The 20184-nt window shown below is 46.9% G+C and overlaps 1 protein-coding gene across 1 annotated transcript in view; it reads right to left on the bottom strand.

Moving 5' to 3' along the window:
• Window positions 1–20184, bottom strand: part of AFG1L (AFG1 like ATPase) — a 350420-nt gene that overhangs the window by 316857 nt on the left and 13379 nt on the right. The window contains exon 2 of the mRNA XM_030195195.1: window positions 8473–8699. Within this exon, the coding sequence (XP_030051055.1) occupies window positions 8473–8699 (227 nt within the window). The remainder of the gene's footprint in view (window positions 1–8472; window positions 8700–20184) is intronic.

The raw sequence follows: 20184 nt of genomic DNA, 5'->3' as shown, positions 1-20184 counted from the left end.
CTCCTGGGCCCGGGTAGATACCAAGGCTTGCTTACCCCCAAGGCAGTATGTGAATGGAGCCCAATCCCTTCCTAAAATGAGATCCTGAGGTAGCCTAGGAAGTACAGCCACCCACACCCACTGAAGGCCCTCCTGGTCCTGTATGTCTACTAGCCGGACTGGATACCTTGAGGAGGCCCCGTGTATGCACTGAATAGCCACAGACCGGTCTCTCTTCCTACCCTGCTGACCCCCTTTCCGGGCAATCTGCCCCCACAACTTCTGGGAGCACATTGTCTGGTCCGCTCCTGAGTCCAAAAGTCCTTCCACCGGGACCCCTCCTATCTTAACCCAATGCGTAAACTGGGGTTCCTTAGAGGGGGTTACCTGAGATATGAGCCCCAACTTGGCCCTACAGTCCCTCCTCAGATGTCCCGACTTCCCACATCGGTAGCACACTCTATCATCCTCCTTAGGCCCTTCCTCCCTCCACCCAGATCCTTTGAACATTTTACCCCGACCACCCCGCCAGACATCCTCTCCCCCCTTGGAGTATTGTGACTCCAGGAAGTATTCAAAGCCTTTGATAGCTTCTTCCAGAGTCTCACATCCCTTCCTGATCAAATTAACCCGGATACTCTCCGGTAGAGCCTCTAAAAACTGCTCCAGCACCAGATCCTGCAATAACTGGGTCACTGCCCTCTTATCAGGCTCTAACCATTTGATAGCCAAGTCCATCAGCTTCTGGGCCAAGGCCTTCGGAGTCTCCCCCTCCCTCCACCTCCAACTCCGGAAGCGCCTGCGATAAGTTTGTCTGCTTACCCCATACCGGTCCAAAATAGCCGTTTTCAGCTTTTGGTAATCCACCACGTCCCCTGGCAACAGGCTCCGAAAAGCTGCCAGGGCTTCCCCGGACAGGGCGGGAGCCAGTCTGATGGTCCATTGTTCTTGAGGCCAGGCAGCCGCCAATGCTACCCGCTCAAAAGTCCCCAGATAATCCTCAATGTCGTCCTGCTCTGTTAATTTGCCCCAAGGCAGCCAATTAACCCGTCCAGGCTCCAGGCTTCCAGGCACAGCTCCAGTGGCTGTAGCCTCCAATGAGGTGCTCTCTTTCCTCGGTAGGGGTACTGCCCGTAACAATTCCTGCACCACCTCCAGCACCGGTTGTATCTGTGCTCGAGAAGCAGCCAAGGAATCCTCTAGAAGTCTCTGAGCCATTTCCTGCTGCTTTTGGAACTGGTGGGCCATAAAAGACAGCAGCTCCTTCGACTCCATGTCGCCTTAGCCACCGGTACCTGAGAGAAAGGGAACAACAAAGAACACTCTCCAAGTGCGGTATTACACAGCTCTGGCCCTCTATATCCCCCCTCCTCCTGGTTACCCGAGTCCCGTATATGCTTACCGGAACTCGGAGCAATGCACGCTTCTTTTGCCGGCGGGTTGTTCAGACAATCCCACCACTGCCACCATTCTGTAACCAGGTCACCCTTCCAGGTGAGAGCCGGGGTCGACCCTGCTTAGCTTGGCTAGCTTTTCCCCTGTACGAGCTGCAACCACGGCCTTGCTGCACTGCTTGTCCTAGTTTAACTGCTGCCCAGCTGACCTGCAACCAGGATCAGCTCACGACTGGGACACACAAACCTCCAGCAGTCTTATAGTTCTTGAAAACCACAGGTCTTTATTCTCTCAGCATCTTTTAATACAGCTTTAATCTTCAAGCAGTTTCTTCATCAAGAATGCAAGAGTCAGTTCAGTTTTTCCACATTCAGCTTATTAACACAGTCCAATCTTAACTCAGAATATCACACCCAGCAAACCTTTGTCTTGCTCCCCATTGTAGCCTCCCCTCATCAGCACTATCTTCTACCCTTAGATAGTTTATGGGTTAGCTTCTTCCACCAGTGGCTTCCCCACTGGATTATCTTATCCTCTCCAAGTATGCACAGCTTGGGCCACACTCCCGCCACCAAAGCCTTTACCTTTCCTGAGGAAGTTTGAGCAAACCCTCCAACCTCCATGCACTCCTCCTTACCTTCTCCTTCTACCTCCTCTTTATTCCACTCCATCTCCTCCTCCCCAAGCTCCACCAGCTGTTCCCCATCTCCAGGATCAGACCTCATCTCCCAATCAGTCACTCCACCCTCCCCCTCCTGGGAGTTCAGCTGACCCTGCACTGGCTTCTGGGAAGTGTAGTTTTTCTCCTGTATTACAGCTTTCCCTGGCCGTTTGATCCCTAGAGGGCGCCCTGTTCTCCTAGCTGGGCTGAATGAACGGGGATGATGCCGGCTGAAAGACCCACTATCCCCTTTCCCTCGCACCAGCCCTCCAGAGTGCTCACAATACATAGTGAGATCTTTAAGTCTGTCCCCATACACTTTATAAAGAAGACCACTGACCATTTAGTAGCCGCCCTCTGGACCGACTCCATCCTGTTTGTATCTTTTTGAAGGTGCGGGCTCCAGAATTGTACAAGGAAGGAAAGGACAATGGGAAAGTGAGGAAAAGCAAATGACGTTCAATCCAGTCCCTGATATCTTTAGTCAACATTATGTTTATTAGTGAAGGTTTGTGGCACAAGAAAACAGATGACTTGACACAGCCATGTTTCGGCAACTAAGCCTGTGTCAGGAGTCACAAGTTCCAATCGATGAGTCACTGAAAATGATGTGTGTCAAATTGTTCATACGAGCCAGCTGCATGTGAGCTGTACAGCAAGTGGGAATACTGTGTCATAGCAAACTCTTAATAAAACTCCAGAATTATACATAACATTCTAAATTAGGTCTCACCAGAGTCTTATACAGGGGCATCATCACCTCCTTTTTCCTACTGGAACTGGGAGCCAGCGGTGCTGGTAAAGGAGAGATACGCAATCAAATTTGCAGGTGTGACAGAGGATCCTAATGGCTGTATTTTGGACTGATTGAAGGCACTTGAGAGATGAATGGGGGAGACCGGCAAATACCATGTCAAAGTAATTGAGCCATAAGAAAACAGTGGCATGAAGAATTAAGTTTGGAGTTGTCTAACAGGCCACGAATGGATCTTATCTGACAAAGAGCACGGAAGCAGCATTGCACTACAGAAGAAATACAGAGACACCAAGGTATCTGAAGGAATCTACTAAGTGGTCTGGGGAGCACTGTTCCCTCTGTGCTAAGCAGGAGTCCTCCAACTGTTTTATGTTTTCAATCGCTAGGGTTTCCTGAAGTCCTGCAGGGCTTTCCTGTCCCTCACTATTGAAAATGTGATAGTGAAACATCACCCCCCCCCCCCCCCCCCCCACTGGCAGAACTGTAGATGGAGAACTCCTGCTCAGCTTAAAGAGAACAGTGCTGGGGAGTGCAATAGAGCTGGTGTAGGGGAAGGACAAGATGGGTGACCAGTCAGCCAGGAGGCAACTGTTTTGGACCAATTTAGGATTAATGAATTTTCAAGAAGCCAGTCTGCAAATTTAGCCAAACAATGTTCTAGAGGCAGTAAAGCTGGGAAAAGAGCGTCTGTGTGGTGAAGTAGTACAATATTGTCAGCATAATAGCAAGCATTAATCCCACACTCTTGGATGGTTGTACCCAGGAGACTAAGATTAATATTTAAGAGTGACCCAACCTTGCATGACACAACATACTAGATGGAAGACCAAGGCATGACCTTGAAAGTACATCCAGAAAGAAAAGAGAAGAACCGGTGTATGACAGTGCCTGTGAGACCAAATGAAATCAGTCTGTCCAAAAGACAACTGTGATATATGAGAAGCGTATCAGCACATGCCACAGAGTGGTTTACAAACAGGGTTGAGTGAATCTTTCTGTACATAAGCACAATTTGTCTTAAGTACATTTTAACTAAGTAAACTTTGCTCGTTACGTGAAGTTTATAAAGGGTCTCGTAGGACAAATAAGTCCTCTTATGCCGTGATTCTTGCTAAACTTAGTAGAACACAAAGAGAAACCCATGCCTTTGAAATGGCATCAATCGATACGTGAAATCCTTACGGATAGAAATTCCATATGTGAAAGGAAGAAGTACTCTGGTAGGGCTTTACTACCATTTGCCAGAACAGAACGAACAGACAGATGAGGAAATGGTTACCGAAATTAGGAAAGTGGGCAAATTGGGCAACAGTATAATAATGGGAGAGTCCAATTACCCCATTGTTGACGGGATAAATGTTACATCAGGGAGCGCTAAGGAGGTAACATTCCTAGATGTAATAAATGAATGCTTCTTGCAGCAACTGGTCCAGGAACCAACAAGAGGGGGAGCCATTGTAGATCTAGTCCTTAGTGGAATGCAGGGTATAGTACGAGAGGTAACAGTGTTCGATCCACTAGAAAACACTGATCATCACATGATAAAATCTGAGTTAATACATGGAGTGAAATCATAAAGGAAATCCACCATAGCAGCATTTAATTTTCAAAAAAACGACTATGATAAAATGAAGAACCCAAGCAAGTGGACCACGTCCTCCTTTCTATGCAAGAGAGGCAGAGGTGTCGGACCCTGAATTTATTCCTCTATTGTGGTGAGAGTGGACACTATGCTCTCAATTGCCCTAAGAAATATGAATCTCTGAGCCGAGTCCTGGCTAGGGGAGTTGCACTGGGTCTGTCCCCCAGGAATTTTCAAACCCAACTTCTAGTTCTGGCAGTACTTGATTTATATCAAGGAGAGAAGCGTGTCCAGGTTCTCCTAGATTCTGGAGCAGGAGGAAACTTTATCGGTGAAGCCCTTGTACAGCACTTCAAGATTCCTACCCAAGATTTGTCCAACCCATTCCGGTCTCCTCAGTCTATGGAACTATTCAAGGACATCTGAAAACCCGGACGGTTCCAGTACGCTTGTGCATCAGTGACCATAGGGAGGAAATCGCTTTATATGTCCTCCATCAGTGAAGCCCAACGTCTCGAGATTGCCCTGGCTACAAGAACACAACCTGACCTTGGATTGGGAGAGAGGTGAAATTTCCACCTGGAGTGACTCTTGTCACCGACCCTGTTTGGATTTTGAGACACCAGCTGTCATCATAGCCATCACTGGTATTCCTGATGCTCTGCCCCGGACCAATGGGATTCGAGCGGAGGAATATCCCGAGCAGCAAGCTGAAATGTGTCCTCCTCGTCTGGAGAACAAGGAGGCTGTGAATCTCTCCGGGGAGGGAAGCTTCTTCAGGATAAAGCTTGTTCATGCCTACCATCTGAGACCCAGACTCCATGTCCAGGGATGAACCAAAGGAAAAGCCTATTTTTCGTATCGAGCCTGAAGAACTAGACTGTGGGGGCGTGGTCTAGGACACCCCTGATTCCAAGAAGCTCTATGGTTCCGAGGACAACTTGTGGAAGACTGCCAGTCTTGTTTCTTTGCTCCTGAGAAAGTTCTATCATCAGGCTCCTCAGATACTCTACCCTAGACCAAGGAGAGGAGGCCCCTGGAGGAGGGAGCACTCTCAAGGCCCTGGCTGTGCTGTGAGGCCCAGGCGGCGCACTGACCTCAGGAACCCGGGGTGGGGGGTTGCAGCTCCCTTCGGCATTCCTCACTGGGGTAGGCTACTGGTGGCACCACTCTGTGGGAGGCACAGGCCGCCCTGGTTCAGTCCTGCCAGGGGGTGGGGTCTCTTAGTAATGCACATGCATACAAGGGCAGCACCTTTGTGTATTCCTGCAACAGGAGTTAGGCTGCGGCACTCCTCACTGACCTCAGACCCCACTGGCCTATTTCAGAGCAACGGGGCCTGACACTCACTGTCTTTGCAATGGGTTGCTTGTTCCTAGTTGCTGCCTTGCTTGTCTTGTCCCGGATCCTGCTTGCCTGGTTCCAGCTCCAGTCAAGTCCACCTCATCTTGTCCCAGCCTACATTCACGCCTGGCTTCAGTTCCAGCCGTACCACAGTTCCTGCCTTCTGGATGGCCAGGGGACTTTTCTGCCGCAGTCAGGGTGTGGCTGTGGCCCAAGGGCTTTCGTGACACGGCCTCAGATGTTATAGCCAGGTTCATCAGAGAAGCATGCAGGTCCCTGGAGTAGTGTAGTGGTGGGTGCAATGCATTGTAGACATGTGGACCCAGGCCAATACCTCCCCCTATCTGTTACACTTGTGGTGGAAACTGTAAGCCCTCCAAAACTCACCAGAAACCCAATGTACCCATATATAGGTGCCCCCTTCACCCAAAAGAGCGATTGTACTGGTGTACAGTTGCAGGTAGGGGGTTTTAGAGGGCTCAGTAGACAAGATAAGTGAGCAACGTGAGATGTGTTCCTGGGAATATTTATATGAAATCCACAGCAGTGCCCCCTAGGGTGCCCCATTGCTCTCCTGGGATGTCTAGGGAACCAGTCTACTAAAAATGCTGGCCCCTCCTACGCCTCAATGGCTTGATTTTCTATGTTTTACATTTGTGCTTTTTTTGAAAATAGCCTGAAAAGATAAACACACAGAGCATAAATCCTTGTTACAAATGGTATTTTAGAAAAAAAAAAAAAGACAGAAGTTGTGTGGTTTCAAAAATGGCCATATTTCCTATTTGGATTTGGGACGTTTAGCACAAAACGTCCAAAGTCTGATTTAGACATCATATCGAAAATGCCCCTCTTTGCTCCTTTGTAAGTCTATGTGCTTTGAAAATGAGCACCAAAAGGTACTAAGTTGGTATCATCTTGACTAGCTTTCAAAGTAGAGAATTGCACGGGGACAGAAATCTTACCCATCCCCGCCCGTCCCTGCTGGAATCTCACCCGTCCCCACTGGATTCTTACCCATCCCCGCAAACATTTAACCCATCCCAACCCGTCCCCGCAAGAATTTAATGGTACATAAAAGAAAATTCCAGTCAGCTCCCTCAGTCGCTCTCTGGATTTGAGCCACAGCACTGTAAGCAAAGGAGGAATGGAAGTTGAAACTTACAACACTGTAGTGTGCACATGTAAAATTTCTCTCTGATTTACTGGCACTGTGTGCTGAGAGGTCACCACATGCACACGCCAGTAGGTCAGGTGACATCCAATGCTCATGCAAATAGGTGGGAAAATGTGGGGTGCAAATGTAACTATTATAAATAAATAAACAAGCAAACAAGTTTTAATAAAAGTCATAGCTGGTAAGGCATAATTTAAAAAGTGCCACTTAAATTTCCAAGATCCCTTCTTTTAAAAAGTCCCAATCCTGGCAGTATCCCTTTAAGGTCAGCAAAGGAGGAACCTCCCTATGCCAACTGCACAGTCCACCAAGACCTGACAAGCCGACACCTACACAAGACCACAATGTATTCTTCTACTACACATATACGCACTTATTTGCAAAACACGTGTTAACAAGTGGAGGAGTGGCCTAGTGGTTAGGGTGGTGGACTTTGGTCCTGAGGAACTGAATTCAATTCCCACTTCAGGCACAGGCAGCTCCTTGTGACTCTGGGCAAGTCACTTAACCCTCCATTGCCCCATGTAAGCCGCATTGAGCCTGCCATGAGTGGGAAAGCGCAGGGTACAAATGTAACAAAAATAAAATAGATACTAATGGAGATTCTAGATGGAATGTTGCTACTATTGGAGATTCTACATGGAATGTTGCTATTCCACTAGCAACATTCCATGTAGAAGGCTGCGCAGGCTTCTGTTTCTGTGAGTCTGACGTCCTGCACGTACGTGCAGGACGTCAGACTCACAGAAGCAGAAGCCTGCGCGGCCACATTGGTGATCTGCAAGGGCTGACTGCTAGTGGAATAGCAACATTCCATGTAGAATCTCAAATAGTAGCAACAGTGGAGGAGTGGCCTAGTGGTTAGGGTGGTGGACTTTGGTCCTGGGGAACTGAGTTCAATTCCCACTTCAGGCACAGGCAGCTCCTTGTGACTCTGGGCAAGTCACTTAACCCTCCATTGCCCCATGTAAGCCGCATTGAGCCTGCCATGAGTGGGAAAGCGCAGGGTACAAATGTAACAAAAATAAAATAGATACTATTGGAGATTCTACATGGAATGTTGCTATTCCACTAGCAACATTCCATGTAGAAGGCTGCGCAGGCTTCTGTTTCTGTGAGTCTGACGTCCTAGCAGAAGCCTGCGCGGCCACATTGCTGATCTGCAAGGGCCGACTTCTACATGGAATGTTGCGTGGAGGAGTGGCCTAGTGGTTAGGGTGGTGGACTTTGGTCCTGGGGAACTGAGGAACTGAGTTTGATTCCCACTTCAGGCACAGGCAGCTCCTTGTGACTCTGGGCAAGTCACTTAACCCTCCATTGCCCCATGTAAGCCGCATTGAGCCTGCCATGAGTGGGAAAGCGCAGGGTACCAATGTAACAAATAAATAATAAGTACGCAAGTACACAATGCATTCTTCCACCATGTATGTACGCACTTGATTGCAAAATCATGTGCATATCTGAAGTCCGGAAATGGCAATCGCCATAACGGCAAATGTAAGCCACATTGAGCCTGCAAATAGGTGGGAAAATGTGGGATACAAATGCTACAAATAATAAAATAATAACGGCCGGCTCACCTTGGCGAGAATGCTGCTGGAACCAATGGCATATCCTTTCAGATCCTCATGTAGCTTCTGCAAGTGTTGCATAACCCTTCTTTGGTGCTCGTCTTTCCTTAGTTCGCCCGCTACTGTCAGACAGTCATAATGCTCTAAAGGGCCAGTGCAGGCTTCAGGGGCCTTGGACTTAGTGTCTGCTACCGAATCAGGAGGAGTCACAACCTCTGCTGTGTGAGTGGTGTATTCTGCAAGGACAAAAGAAGTGGTTGGAAGGAATTCTCTAGTCTCTTTAAACAAAGTTAGTACCTTCTTCAAATACCTGGGATTTCCATTTTAACCAGAACCAGGCCTGGCTTCTGGTGTCATCAGCCTTTATTTGCACCTAGCCAGAGATTTTGTCCATTTTGTAACCCTTCCCTCCCCACGGTCCAGATGTCACAACGGTCTTCCTCCAAGAAAAACAGCACAAAGGGCCTTTACAAATAAAAGGGACACAGTTCTTACATTAAAAAAAAAAATCCTTTAATAATGAAAATTGATTGAAGAGAGACCCGACACGGGCCGTGTTTCGGTGCTACCGCACCTGCGTCAGGGGTCACATCAATGACCAGGAGGCTTTAACATACAAATTCAGAACATCTGATGATTTTCAAGGTTGTCTATAATATATTTCTCCATATAGCATACAATATAGAGCTCACACACACCTTCAGTGTGAGTATCAAATAGACACTGAAGGTGTGTGTGAGCTCTATATTGTATGATATATGGAGAAATCATCAGATGTTCTGAATACTTAGAGACAGGTAACAGACAGAACAAGTAAGAGGCAAGGGGAATTAAAGAGGAGGGGGATAAAGGTACAGGCAAGTGAGCCGGGGTTAGGAAATTCTCATTTTTGCAAATTAACTCACCTCTAGGTGCCTGTCTAGTGGTCAATAAAACCATTGCTAACTGATGTGTACTCATAAATCCTAGTCAGATGTATACAGTTGGACTGGGAGCAAAGTAAAGGAGGGAAAAAAAATCTCACCAACTTTCCCATCAAGACCTCTTCCACCCTTGCAATTTTCGGCACACAGACTGTTAATGTTAAGACTGCTGACACTGGCCTTATTCACCAAGTACTGAAGCCGACATCAAAGCCTTACTTCAGCCCTTCCAGACCTGTCCAGCCACGATCAGGGCATAGACCGTAGATATCTGCCCAGCACGGGCTTTATTTCCCCAATTATAGAAGTTGCCATCTAAGCACCAATGGCAAAAAGCAGTCATTTTTTTTAATTTTTTTTATTTAATTGCATTTGTATCCCACATTTTCTCACCTATTTGCGGGCTCAGTGTGGCTTACAATACATTGTAAATAATGGAAATACAGTTTGTTACATTACGATTATGGGTTCCATTGTGAAAAGTTAAGAAGATACAGTCAGATCAATCACCTTTGGGGCGTAGAAACTATAGGATATGACGTTGGGGAATTACTAGGGTGATCGAATAATAGCAGGAGAGCGATGGGGTAAACAGTTTTTATCTATGGGTAGATTGTTGGAAGGGAGAGAGTACGGGGAAGTGGAGTACGTGAGGTAATGTCTTGAGGCATTGTTGTGATGTATATGGGATTTATATGTTTTGATCCTTGTGGTATGCTTTTTCGAAGAGATAGGTCTTCAATCGTTTGTTAGTCTAATTTAACATTTATATCCTTCGCTAGACCCACAAAGAGAAGGAGGCAGATTATAGAATAAATGTAAAATAAAGATACAAAACAAACAATGGGTAACTGATGTATCGTCCAACTAAACACTCCACCCCCTTAAACTCTTTACCAATTATCAAACATATTATTATTATTTTATTATTTGTATCCCACATTTTCCCACCTATTTGCAGGCTCAATGTGGCTTACATTTGCCGTTATGGCGATTGCCATTTCCGGACTTCAGATATGCACATGATTTTGCAATCAAGTGCGTACATACATGGTGGAAGAATGCATTGTGTACTTGCGTACTTGTTAACACGTGGTTTTACAATCAAGTGCGTATATATGTGGTAGAAGAATACATTGTGGTCTTGTGTAGGTGTCGGCTTTATGTAGTAGCTCACTTGCAAATGCGCAGTACAGACTTCCCTCTCTGTCCCGCCCTCGCGTCAAGACGTCATGATGTCAGAGGGCGGAACAGAGAGGGAAACAGAGTCGAATTGTCGGACGCCGCCTGGAAAGGAACATCGCGCAAAACAACCTCCAACCTCCCCCCATCCCCGCCGCCGCTCCCACCCCCCTCCGTATCGGGCCCCCTGCACTGACCTGACCGCGCCTCTCACCTCCGTGTGGAAGCGCTGCAGGCAGCAGTAGAGTGATCTGCTGCTGCCTGTAGCGCTTCCACACGGAGGTGAGAGGCGCGGTCAGGTCAGTGCAGGGTGCCCGGCACGGAGGGGGGAGGGAGCGGCGGCGATGAGGGTAGCTGGACATGGGGGGAGGGCAGGGGGGAGAGGCCATGGTTGCTGGACTTGTGGTGAGAGCAGGGAAGAGAGGAGGGTTGCTGGATATGAGGGGAGGGGGGAGGCCAAGGGAAAGAGGAGGGTCGCTGGATATGGGGGGGGGGGGGGGGATCGGTGGACGGGGTGAGGCCAGGGGAGAGAGGAGGGCTGCAATACTCGCCCGTTTTTACGGGCTTAACGGTTAGTAAGAATATAAACAATTTAAAACAAAAAGCTAAAATCAACATCAGAATAAAATTTATCACGGCAATCATAAGACAGTAATGGTTTTAGTTTTAACAGTTCATCTCAGGATTAGCCCCAAATTTTGTCACACAAATTCAGGTGACCTTTATAGAATCCAGGGGCTTGAGTTTTCGATGTTACACATGCTTCTTTACAACACTGGTAGACAGTGATCTTCACATCATGACACAGGTTCTGACTCGGTTACTGAACGACATTTACCTTTTTTGTCCCTTGGTCACTGCACCGTAGCTTTGGCTGTGTGTTTTGTGTTATCATACTGAAAGACATACTTCCCAGGGTTGCCATATAGAAAAAAAAAATTCCCACACAAAACCGCTCAAAACCCACCCCCGACGTCATCACCCCCGCCCCTTCCGTCATCACCCCACCCCTGACGTCATCATCCCCGCCCCTTCCATCATCACCCCCGCCCCCGCCGTCATCACCCCCGCCCCCGCCGTCATCAGCCCCGCCCCCACCATCATCGCCCCGCCCCCACCATCATCACCCCGACCAATACATCAACAAACCCCGCCGAAAACGTCACAAACCCCGCCTCTGTCACCATTAGCCCCACCCCCCGCCGGCCAAAAAACCGCCCAAAACCCGCACAGAAAAAAGAAAACGAGCCCAAAAAACCGCAACCCGCCACGGGCAAAAGTTTCCCGCAGTGGGTTGCGGAAAACCGCCCAATTGGGCGGGAAAACCGCCCATCTGGCAACCCTGATACTTCCATCCCAGCTTCAGTTTTCTTGCAGAGGGCGGCAGATTTACCTCATGGACGTTTTCACACTTTTTTTTCTGTATTCAACTAGGAACGCCCACCTTCTATAACTACCCTAATCACTCCCTTCCTTCTTCTCTCTTCCCTTCCTAATCGCTACACATCACTAACTGTATCTGATATCCTGAAATGACAATGTTAACAAACCTATGTAAGCTACATTGAGCCTGGAAATAGGTGGGAATATGTGGGATACAAATGCAATAAATAATAATAATAATTGCCCCTTCTATTCTGACAAATGATCCAGGATCTCCTGATGAGAAGTATGCCCACATTATACTGCCAACACCGTGTTTAACAGCAGAGATGGCTCTGTGAAACGTTACATGCTGGGTTTGTGCCAAATGCAATGCTTAGTATGCAGGCCAAAAAGTTCTTTTTACTTGTGTCAGACCACAGAACATTTTGTCACATGACTACAGTATCTCCTGAGTTTCCTTTACCGTTGTCAAAACGGATGCAAGTCAGCTTTCTTTAGTCAATGTTTTCCTTCTTACCACCCCTACCATATAGGCCAGGTCAGATTTGTGGAGTGTTTGGGATGTTTTCACATGCACACTTTGACCATGGAAGCCTGTAGCTCTTTCAGAGTTGCCACTGGCCTCTTCCTGGTCAAATATTTAAGTGGATATCACATAGATCTTGTGGGGTAATGTGTAGATACATGGAACAGACGTTGGACATAGAACAGAGCGGAAGAGTAGGCTAATGGATAGTGCAGTGGCCTGAGAACCAGGAGAACTGGGTTCCATTCCCACTGCAGCTCCTTGTGACTCTGGGCAAGTCCCTTAACCCTCCACTGCCCCGGGTACAAAATAAGTACCTGCATATAACATGCAAACTGCTTTGATTGGAACCACAGAAAGGCAGTATATTGAATCATACTACAGGCAACAAATGGAAAACATTTTAGAACGGGGGGTATAGATTTTCTATAGGCACAGCTGATGAAGGGAAGGAAACCAAGTCTCTGTGACCCCCCTCCCCTCAATACATGTCTCTCTTCACTGCTGTTCGTTAGCCTTATTCCTATGCCTGTTCACAATTTAGTTGATGCCTAGCACTAAGAGGTCCTTTTACTAAGGCACGCTAACGATTATCGAGGTAAATGATAAGACACCCATAGGAATAGCGCATCTTAGTAAAATGACCCCTAAATCTTTCTTTCGCCTCCTCTCCATTTCATCTCTGCTCCTTCTCATCCTTCTCTCCGCTCACCCTTACTGGGACTTCCAGATTCATTTCTGGAGTTCAATCTTCTCCTTTTCATCTCTGTATGTGCCCTCCCCCCCTCCCCCCCCCCCCCCCATTTCAGTCTTTCCAATTATGTACCGAACTTTTTACTATGGATCTCACATATATTGTTTTTCCTTATGTTTGTTTTTTTGGACTGTCAAAGGATACTGTCACATGCTCTGAATCCTTCGTGTAGGCTCACGCTCCAGGACCAGGACCTGCACAAAACCTTTTCATGCCCATCCTAACATGGGACTTTATACAGTGGGGGAAATAAGTATTTGATCCCTTGCTGATTTTGTAAGTTTGCCCACTGACAAAGACATGAGCAGCCCATAATTGAAGGGTAGGTTATTGGTAACAGTGAGAGATAGCACATCACAAATTAAATCCGGAAAATCACATTGTGGAAAGTATATGAATTTATTTGCATTCTGCAGAGGGAAATAAGTATTTGATCCCCCACCAACCAGTAAGAGATCTGGCCCCTACAGACCAGGTAGATGCTCCAAATCAACTCGTTACCTGCATGACGACAGCTGTCGGCAATGGTCACCTGTATGAAAGACACCTGTCCACAGACTCAGTGAATCAGTCAGACTCTAACCTCTACAAAATGGCCAAGAGCAAGGAGCTGTCTAAGGATGTCAGGGACAAGATCATACACCTGCACAAGGCTGGAATGGGCTACAAAACCATCAGTAAGACGCTGGGCGAGAAGGAGACAACTGTTGGTGCCATAGTAAGAAAATGGAAGAAGTACAAAATGACTGTCAATCGACAAAGATCTGGGGCTCCACGCAAAATCTCACCTCGTGGGGTATCCTTGATCATGAGGAAGGTTAGAAATCAGCCTACAACTACAAGGGGGGAACTTGTCAATGATCTCAAGGCAGCTGGGACCACTGTCACCACGAAAACCATTGGTAACACATTACGACATAACGGATTGCAATCCTGCAGTGCCCGCAAGGTCCCCCTGCTCCGGAAGGCACATGTGACGGCCCGTCTGAAGTTTGCCAGTGAACACCTGGATGATGCCGAGAGTGATTGGGAGAAGGTGCTGTGGTCAGATGAGACAAAAATTGAGCTCTTTGGCATGAACTCAACTCGCCGTGTTTGGAGGAAGAGAAATGCTGCCTATGACCCAAAGAACACCGTCCCCACTGTCAAGCATGGAGGTGGAAATGTTATGTTTTGGGGGTGTTTCTCTGCTAAGGGCACAGGACTACTTCACCGCATCAATGGGAGAATGGATGGGGCCATGTACCGTACAATTCTGAGTGACAACCTCCTTCCCTCCGCCAGGGCCTTAAAAATGGGTCGTGGCTGGGTCTTCCAGCACGACAATGACCCAAAACATACAGCCAAGGCAACAAAGGAGTGGCTCAGGAAGAAGCACATTAGGGTCATGGAGTGGCCTAGCCAGTCACCAGACCTTGGCTGAGCACATCTGGGAAACAGTGACCATCAAACGGTTTGGTTTGATATAACGGCTGAAGTGGAGGGCGGCCACTCTAAACTCAAAGTCCTGGATTTCAAGCGTACTGACTTTAGTAAAATGGGGGAATACCTGAGGAAGGAGATGATGGGCTGGGAGGACAAACAGGAAGTGGAAGGGCAGTGGTCCAGGCTGAAAGAAGCAATAAATAGGGCCACAGACCTTTATGTAAGGAGAGTAAATAAAAGCAAGAGGAAAAGGAAACCGATATGGTTCTCCAAGCAAGTGGCTGAGAAAATAAAGGCTAAAGAGTTGGCGTTCCAGAAATATAGACAATCTCAAGAAGAGGAACACAGGGAGGAATACCGGATGAAACTGAAAGAAGCCAAGAGAGAGGTACGTCTGGCGAAGGCGCAAGCGGAAGAACAAATGGCTAGAAATGTAAGGAGGGGCGACAAAAATTTCTTCAGATATATTAGTGAAAGAAGAAGGACTAAAAAGGGAATTGTGAGACTAAAAGATACAGCGAACCGCTATGTAGATAATGATGAAGAAAAAGCCAATTTACTAAATAGCTACTTTTGTTCGGTTTTCACTGAAGAAAATCCTGGAGAAGGACCGCGAGGGACTGGCAAAAGTACACCTGAGAATGGAATGGATATAGCACCGTTCACGGAAGAGAGTGTGTATCAACAACTTGGAAAGCTAAAGGTGGACAAAGCCATGGGACCGGACGGGATCCACCCCAGAATATTGAGGGAGCTCAGAGAGGTCCTGGCAAGTCCTCTTAAAGATTTGTTTAATAAATCCTTGGAGACGGGAGAGGTTCCGAGGGATTGGAGAACGGCGGAGGTGGTACCTCTTCACAAAAGTGGGGATAGGGAAGAAGCTGGAAACTACAGGCCGGTAAGCCTCACTTCGGTTATTGGAAAAGTAATGGAAACCATGCTGAAAGAAAGGATAGTGAATTTCCTGGAAGCCAATAAGTTGCAAGATCCGAAACAACATGGTTTCACCAAAGGGAAATCGTGCCAAACGAATCTCATTGAATTCTTTGACTGGGTGACGGGAGAATTAAATCAAGGACGTGCTATGGACGTCATCTACTTAGATTTCAGCAAGGCTTTTGACACGGTTCCCCACAGGAGGCTCTTAAATAAACTAGACGGCCTGAAGATAGGACCCGAAGTGGTGAACTGGATTAGAAACTGGTTGACGGACAGACGCCAGAGGGTGGTGGTAAATGGAGTTCGCTCGGAGGAGGGAAAGGTGAGTAGTGGAGTGCCTCAGGGATCGGTGCTGGGGCCGATTCTGTTCAATATATTTGTGAGTGACATTGCCGAAGGGTTACAAGGTAAAGTTTACCTTTTTGCGGATGACACCAAGATTTCCAACAGAGTGGACACCCCGGAGGGTGTGGAAAACATGAAAAAAGATCTGAAGAAGCTAGAAGAATGGTCTAACGTTTGGCAATTAAAATTCAATGCGAAGAAATGCAAAGTGATGCACTTAGGGAGTAGAAATCCAAGGGAGACGTATGTGTTAGGCGGAGAGAGTCTGATAGGCACGGACGGGGAGAGGGATCTTGGGGTGATAGTATCTGAGGACCTGAAGGTGACGAAACAGTGCGACAAGGCGGTGGCGGTAGCTAGAAGATTGCTAGGCTGTATAGAGAGAGGAGTGATCAGCAGAAGAAAGGAGGTTTTAATGCCCCTGTATAAGACGTTGGTGAGGCCACACCTGGAGTATTGTGTTCAGTTTTGGAGGCCGTATCTTGCGAAGGATGTTAAAAAAATGGAAGCGGTGCAAAGGAAAGCTACGAGGATGGTATGGGATTTACGTTCCAAGACTTATGAAGAGAGGCTTGCCGACCTGAACATGTACACCCTGGAGGAAAGGAGGAACAGGGGTGATATGATACAGACGTTCAAATATCTGAAAGGTATTAATCCGCAAACGAATCTTTTCCGGAGATGGGAAGGCGGTAGAACGAGAGGACATGAAATGAGATTGAAGGGGGGCAGACTCAGGAAAGATGTCAGGAAGTATTTTTTCACGGAGAGGGTGGTGGACGCTTGGAATGCCCTCCCGCGGGGGGTGGTGGAGATGAAAACGGTAACGGAGTTCAAACATGCGTGGGATATGCATAGAGGAATCCTGTGCAGAAGGAATGGATCCTCAGAAGCTTAGCTGAAATTGGGTGGTGGAGCAGTTGGGGGGAAGAGGGGGGTGGTTGGGAGGCGAGGATAGGGGAGGGCAGACTTATACGGTCTGTACCAGAGCTGGTGATGGGAGGCGGGACTGGTGGTTGGGAGGCGGGAAATACTGCAGGGCAGACTTGTACGGTCTGTGCCCTGAAAAGGACAGGTACAAATTCAAGGTAATGTATACACATATGAGTTTGTCTTGGGCAGACTGGATGGACCATGCAGGTCTTTTTCTGCCGTCATCTACTATGTTACTATGTTACTATGTTACTATGTTAATCCCATTGAAAACTTATGGAGGGAGCTGAAGCTGCGAGTTGCCAAGCGACAGCCCAGAACTCTTAATGATTTAGAGATGATCTGCAAAGAGGAGTGGACCAAAATTCCTCCTGACATGTGTGCAAACCTCATCATCAACTACAGAAGACGTCTGACCGCTGTGCTTGCCAACAAGGGTTTTGCCACCAAGTATTAGGTCTTGTTTGCCAGAGGGATCAAATACTTATTTCCCTCTGCAGAATGCAAATAAATTCATATACTTTCCACAATGTGATTTTCCGGATTTAATTTGTGATGTGCTATCTCTCACTGTTACCAATAACCTACCCTTCAATTATGGGCTGCTCATGTCTTTGTCAGTGGGCAAACTTACAAAATCAGCAAGGGATCAAATACTTATTTCCCCCACTGTACTTATAAAATGTTGTGAGAACAGATCCTCTACATTAAAAATGATTATCCATCACTTTTTAGCTCAGTAGTCTCAGCTGAAATTTTGACATAAGTAAAGCACAACACTATGTCCTCCAGTACTGTTTAAAGTGCTGACGGAAGGGCACCTTTGTTACAGCAGGCAGACTGGACAGCAAAGGTCTCAATTCATGGTGATGTGATGCTTTCTCATAAATCAAAGCTTCATTTTCTCTCTCTGGGAGCTATTAAGCATTATCCTCATGGGCACAACATGGTAGATCAAGTTCTTTATCTTTTTTTTCTTATTTTTTTATTTTATTTGTACCCCGCGCTTTCCCACTCATGGCAGGCTCAATGCGGCTTACATGGGGCAATGGAGGGTTAAGTGACTTGCCCAGAGTCACAAGGAGCTGCCTGTGCCTGAAGTAGGAATTGAACCCAGTTCCCCAGGACCAAAGTCCACCATTCTAACCACTAGGCCACTCCTCCACTCCTTATGAGCATTTCACTGCTTTGGATTGACTTGATTTCAGGGAAACAGTCTACAGATTTTAGACGCAAATAAGGGCCCAATACACAAGATTTACCGAACCAGCATCGTGGGTTTACGACCGGCTCCAGCCGGTTTAGCGAGCACGGTCTTTATTGAGTCATGCACCAAGGGGCTTTGCAAGCTTTTTACCGTTCGTGGCAGCACACAATGAGAATCGTAGGCAAATAAATTAATATTCAAATGTGCATTCAGAGCAATGCACAGAAGCAGCCCCTGCCTTTTGAGTGGAAATTTTACGGGTGGTCAGTAGCTGTTGCACAATGGTGACCTCTTGGCGGAGCAGTCTGGTTGGTATTTTGGGGGTGTGGATGGTCCTTAATATCCAGCAGACTAGGTGAGTAGGATGGACAGGAGCGAGAGGATCAGACTCTGCTTTTGAAAGTGGCGGCAAGCTGCCCACCCACAGAACTGCCTAGCGGAACTGCAGCTGGGGACTGATCGCACCCTAAAGACTTCAGACTGGTGCCATGAAGTGCCCACTTTACTACAAACCCAATCTTCTCCAGACTTCAAGCGGTAATGTTGTGGGTCTGCCACAGGAAGTCTCCGTGGCCATTTTGAAGACGTGGCGGCACCAGCCCAGAGCAGTGGCAGTGGGCAGGAAAGAGAACCGAGCACGCCAGAAAAAAATGGCGTCGAAAGCGTCTGATACTCAACTGGATCTCCTTGTTTAAGAAATGAGATCTTTAAAATCCATTATGACAGAGCAAGTAGAAGCCACAAAAGCAATTTGATCAGAACTTGAAGTTTTTAATACTCAATATGCTGAGGTTTCTAAGCTGGAAATACAGGCATGCCGATCGGTTCACAACGGAGAACTACTACTACTACTTATTTCTATAGCGCTACTAGATGTACGCAGCGCTGTACATTTGAACATGAAGAGACAGTCCCTGCTCGACAGAGCTTACAATCTAATTATGACAGACAAACGGGAAAGGCTGAGAAACATAAACAGGACATTTCTAAACTGCAAAGAGAACTGGAAGACCTACTGAATTGGCGTGTAATATCAGAATTCTTGGTCTTCCAGAAACATCCAAAGTAACAGATGCCATCCCTTTCCTAACTGACCTGATTCCTAAGCTCCTCCAACTTAAACTAGACATGTCGTTAGAATTTTAAAGAGCGAATCGAGTACCATCAAGGCCTATCTCACCGGTGAAAAATCCTAGACCGATAGTCGCCAAACTACTTAGATACAAGCAAGCTCTTGCAATTTTTATTGCAGCTAAATCTCATCCTCAGCTATTATATCAAGGCGTCTTTTAATTGTTCCAGACTTAGGCAAATCTATTGCGATTAAAAGGAAAGAATTTCTGCAACTGCGACAATCATTAAAAGACATTGGGGCTAAATTTGGTCTTCTTCATCCAGCCAGAATGCATGTAAACTACAATAATCGAATGCACACATATCTGGAACCTACTGAATTAAAGCTTTTCTTGGAATCAATACACATGCGTTGAAAGCCTGTTTCTGCTTCGCATCGATCTATCACTGCACCCTTCCTAATGATGACAAATCTTCTTCATTGAAAACCTGCTAACAAGGTTCTATTGGCTACTGTATCGATGCCTTGGAAGTAGTTTTATACAACCTGCATCATCAAACCTCCCACTAAAGGCCTCTCCTTCACAACGCTCTCTCGGACCTAGTTCCATTCTCACCCTTGGTATTTTGATTTACCTTTCCTATGTTGAACTATTTTTACTATTTTTTTTTTTAATTTATGGCATTTATATCCCACATTATTCCCACCCACGGGCAGGCTCAATGTGGCATACAATAGTCTATTAAATAACAATATTACAGAATACAGTAATTAGAGTCGTAATAGGGAAAGAGGAACAGCAGGAGGGAGCAGGAGAGAGGGGAAGGTGACAATTTGTCGCTGTGGCAGCCGTGGTTCAGAAGAATGAGGCACCAGGAGGGCTCACGGCATATGCTCTACCGAAAAGGAAGGTCTTGAGCCGCTTCTTAAAAGTCGGGTGATCAGTGGTGAATTTAACCACTTGGGGCAGCCCATTCCAGAACTGAGTGCTAAGGTAAGAAAAAGAGGAAGCATACACAGTCTTAT

Source organism: Microcaecilia unicolor, chromosome 3 (genome assembly GCF_901765095.1).
Source record: "Microcaecilia unicolor chromosome 3, aMicUni1.1, whole genome shotgun sequence".
NCBI classification, from domain to species: domain Eukaryota; kingdom Metazoa; phylum Chordata; class Amphibia; order Gymnophiona; family Siphonopidae; genus Microcaecilia; species Microcaecilia unicolor.
This window is presented reverse-complemented; position numbering and strand designations above follow the sequence as displayed.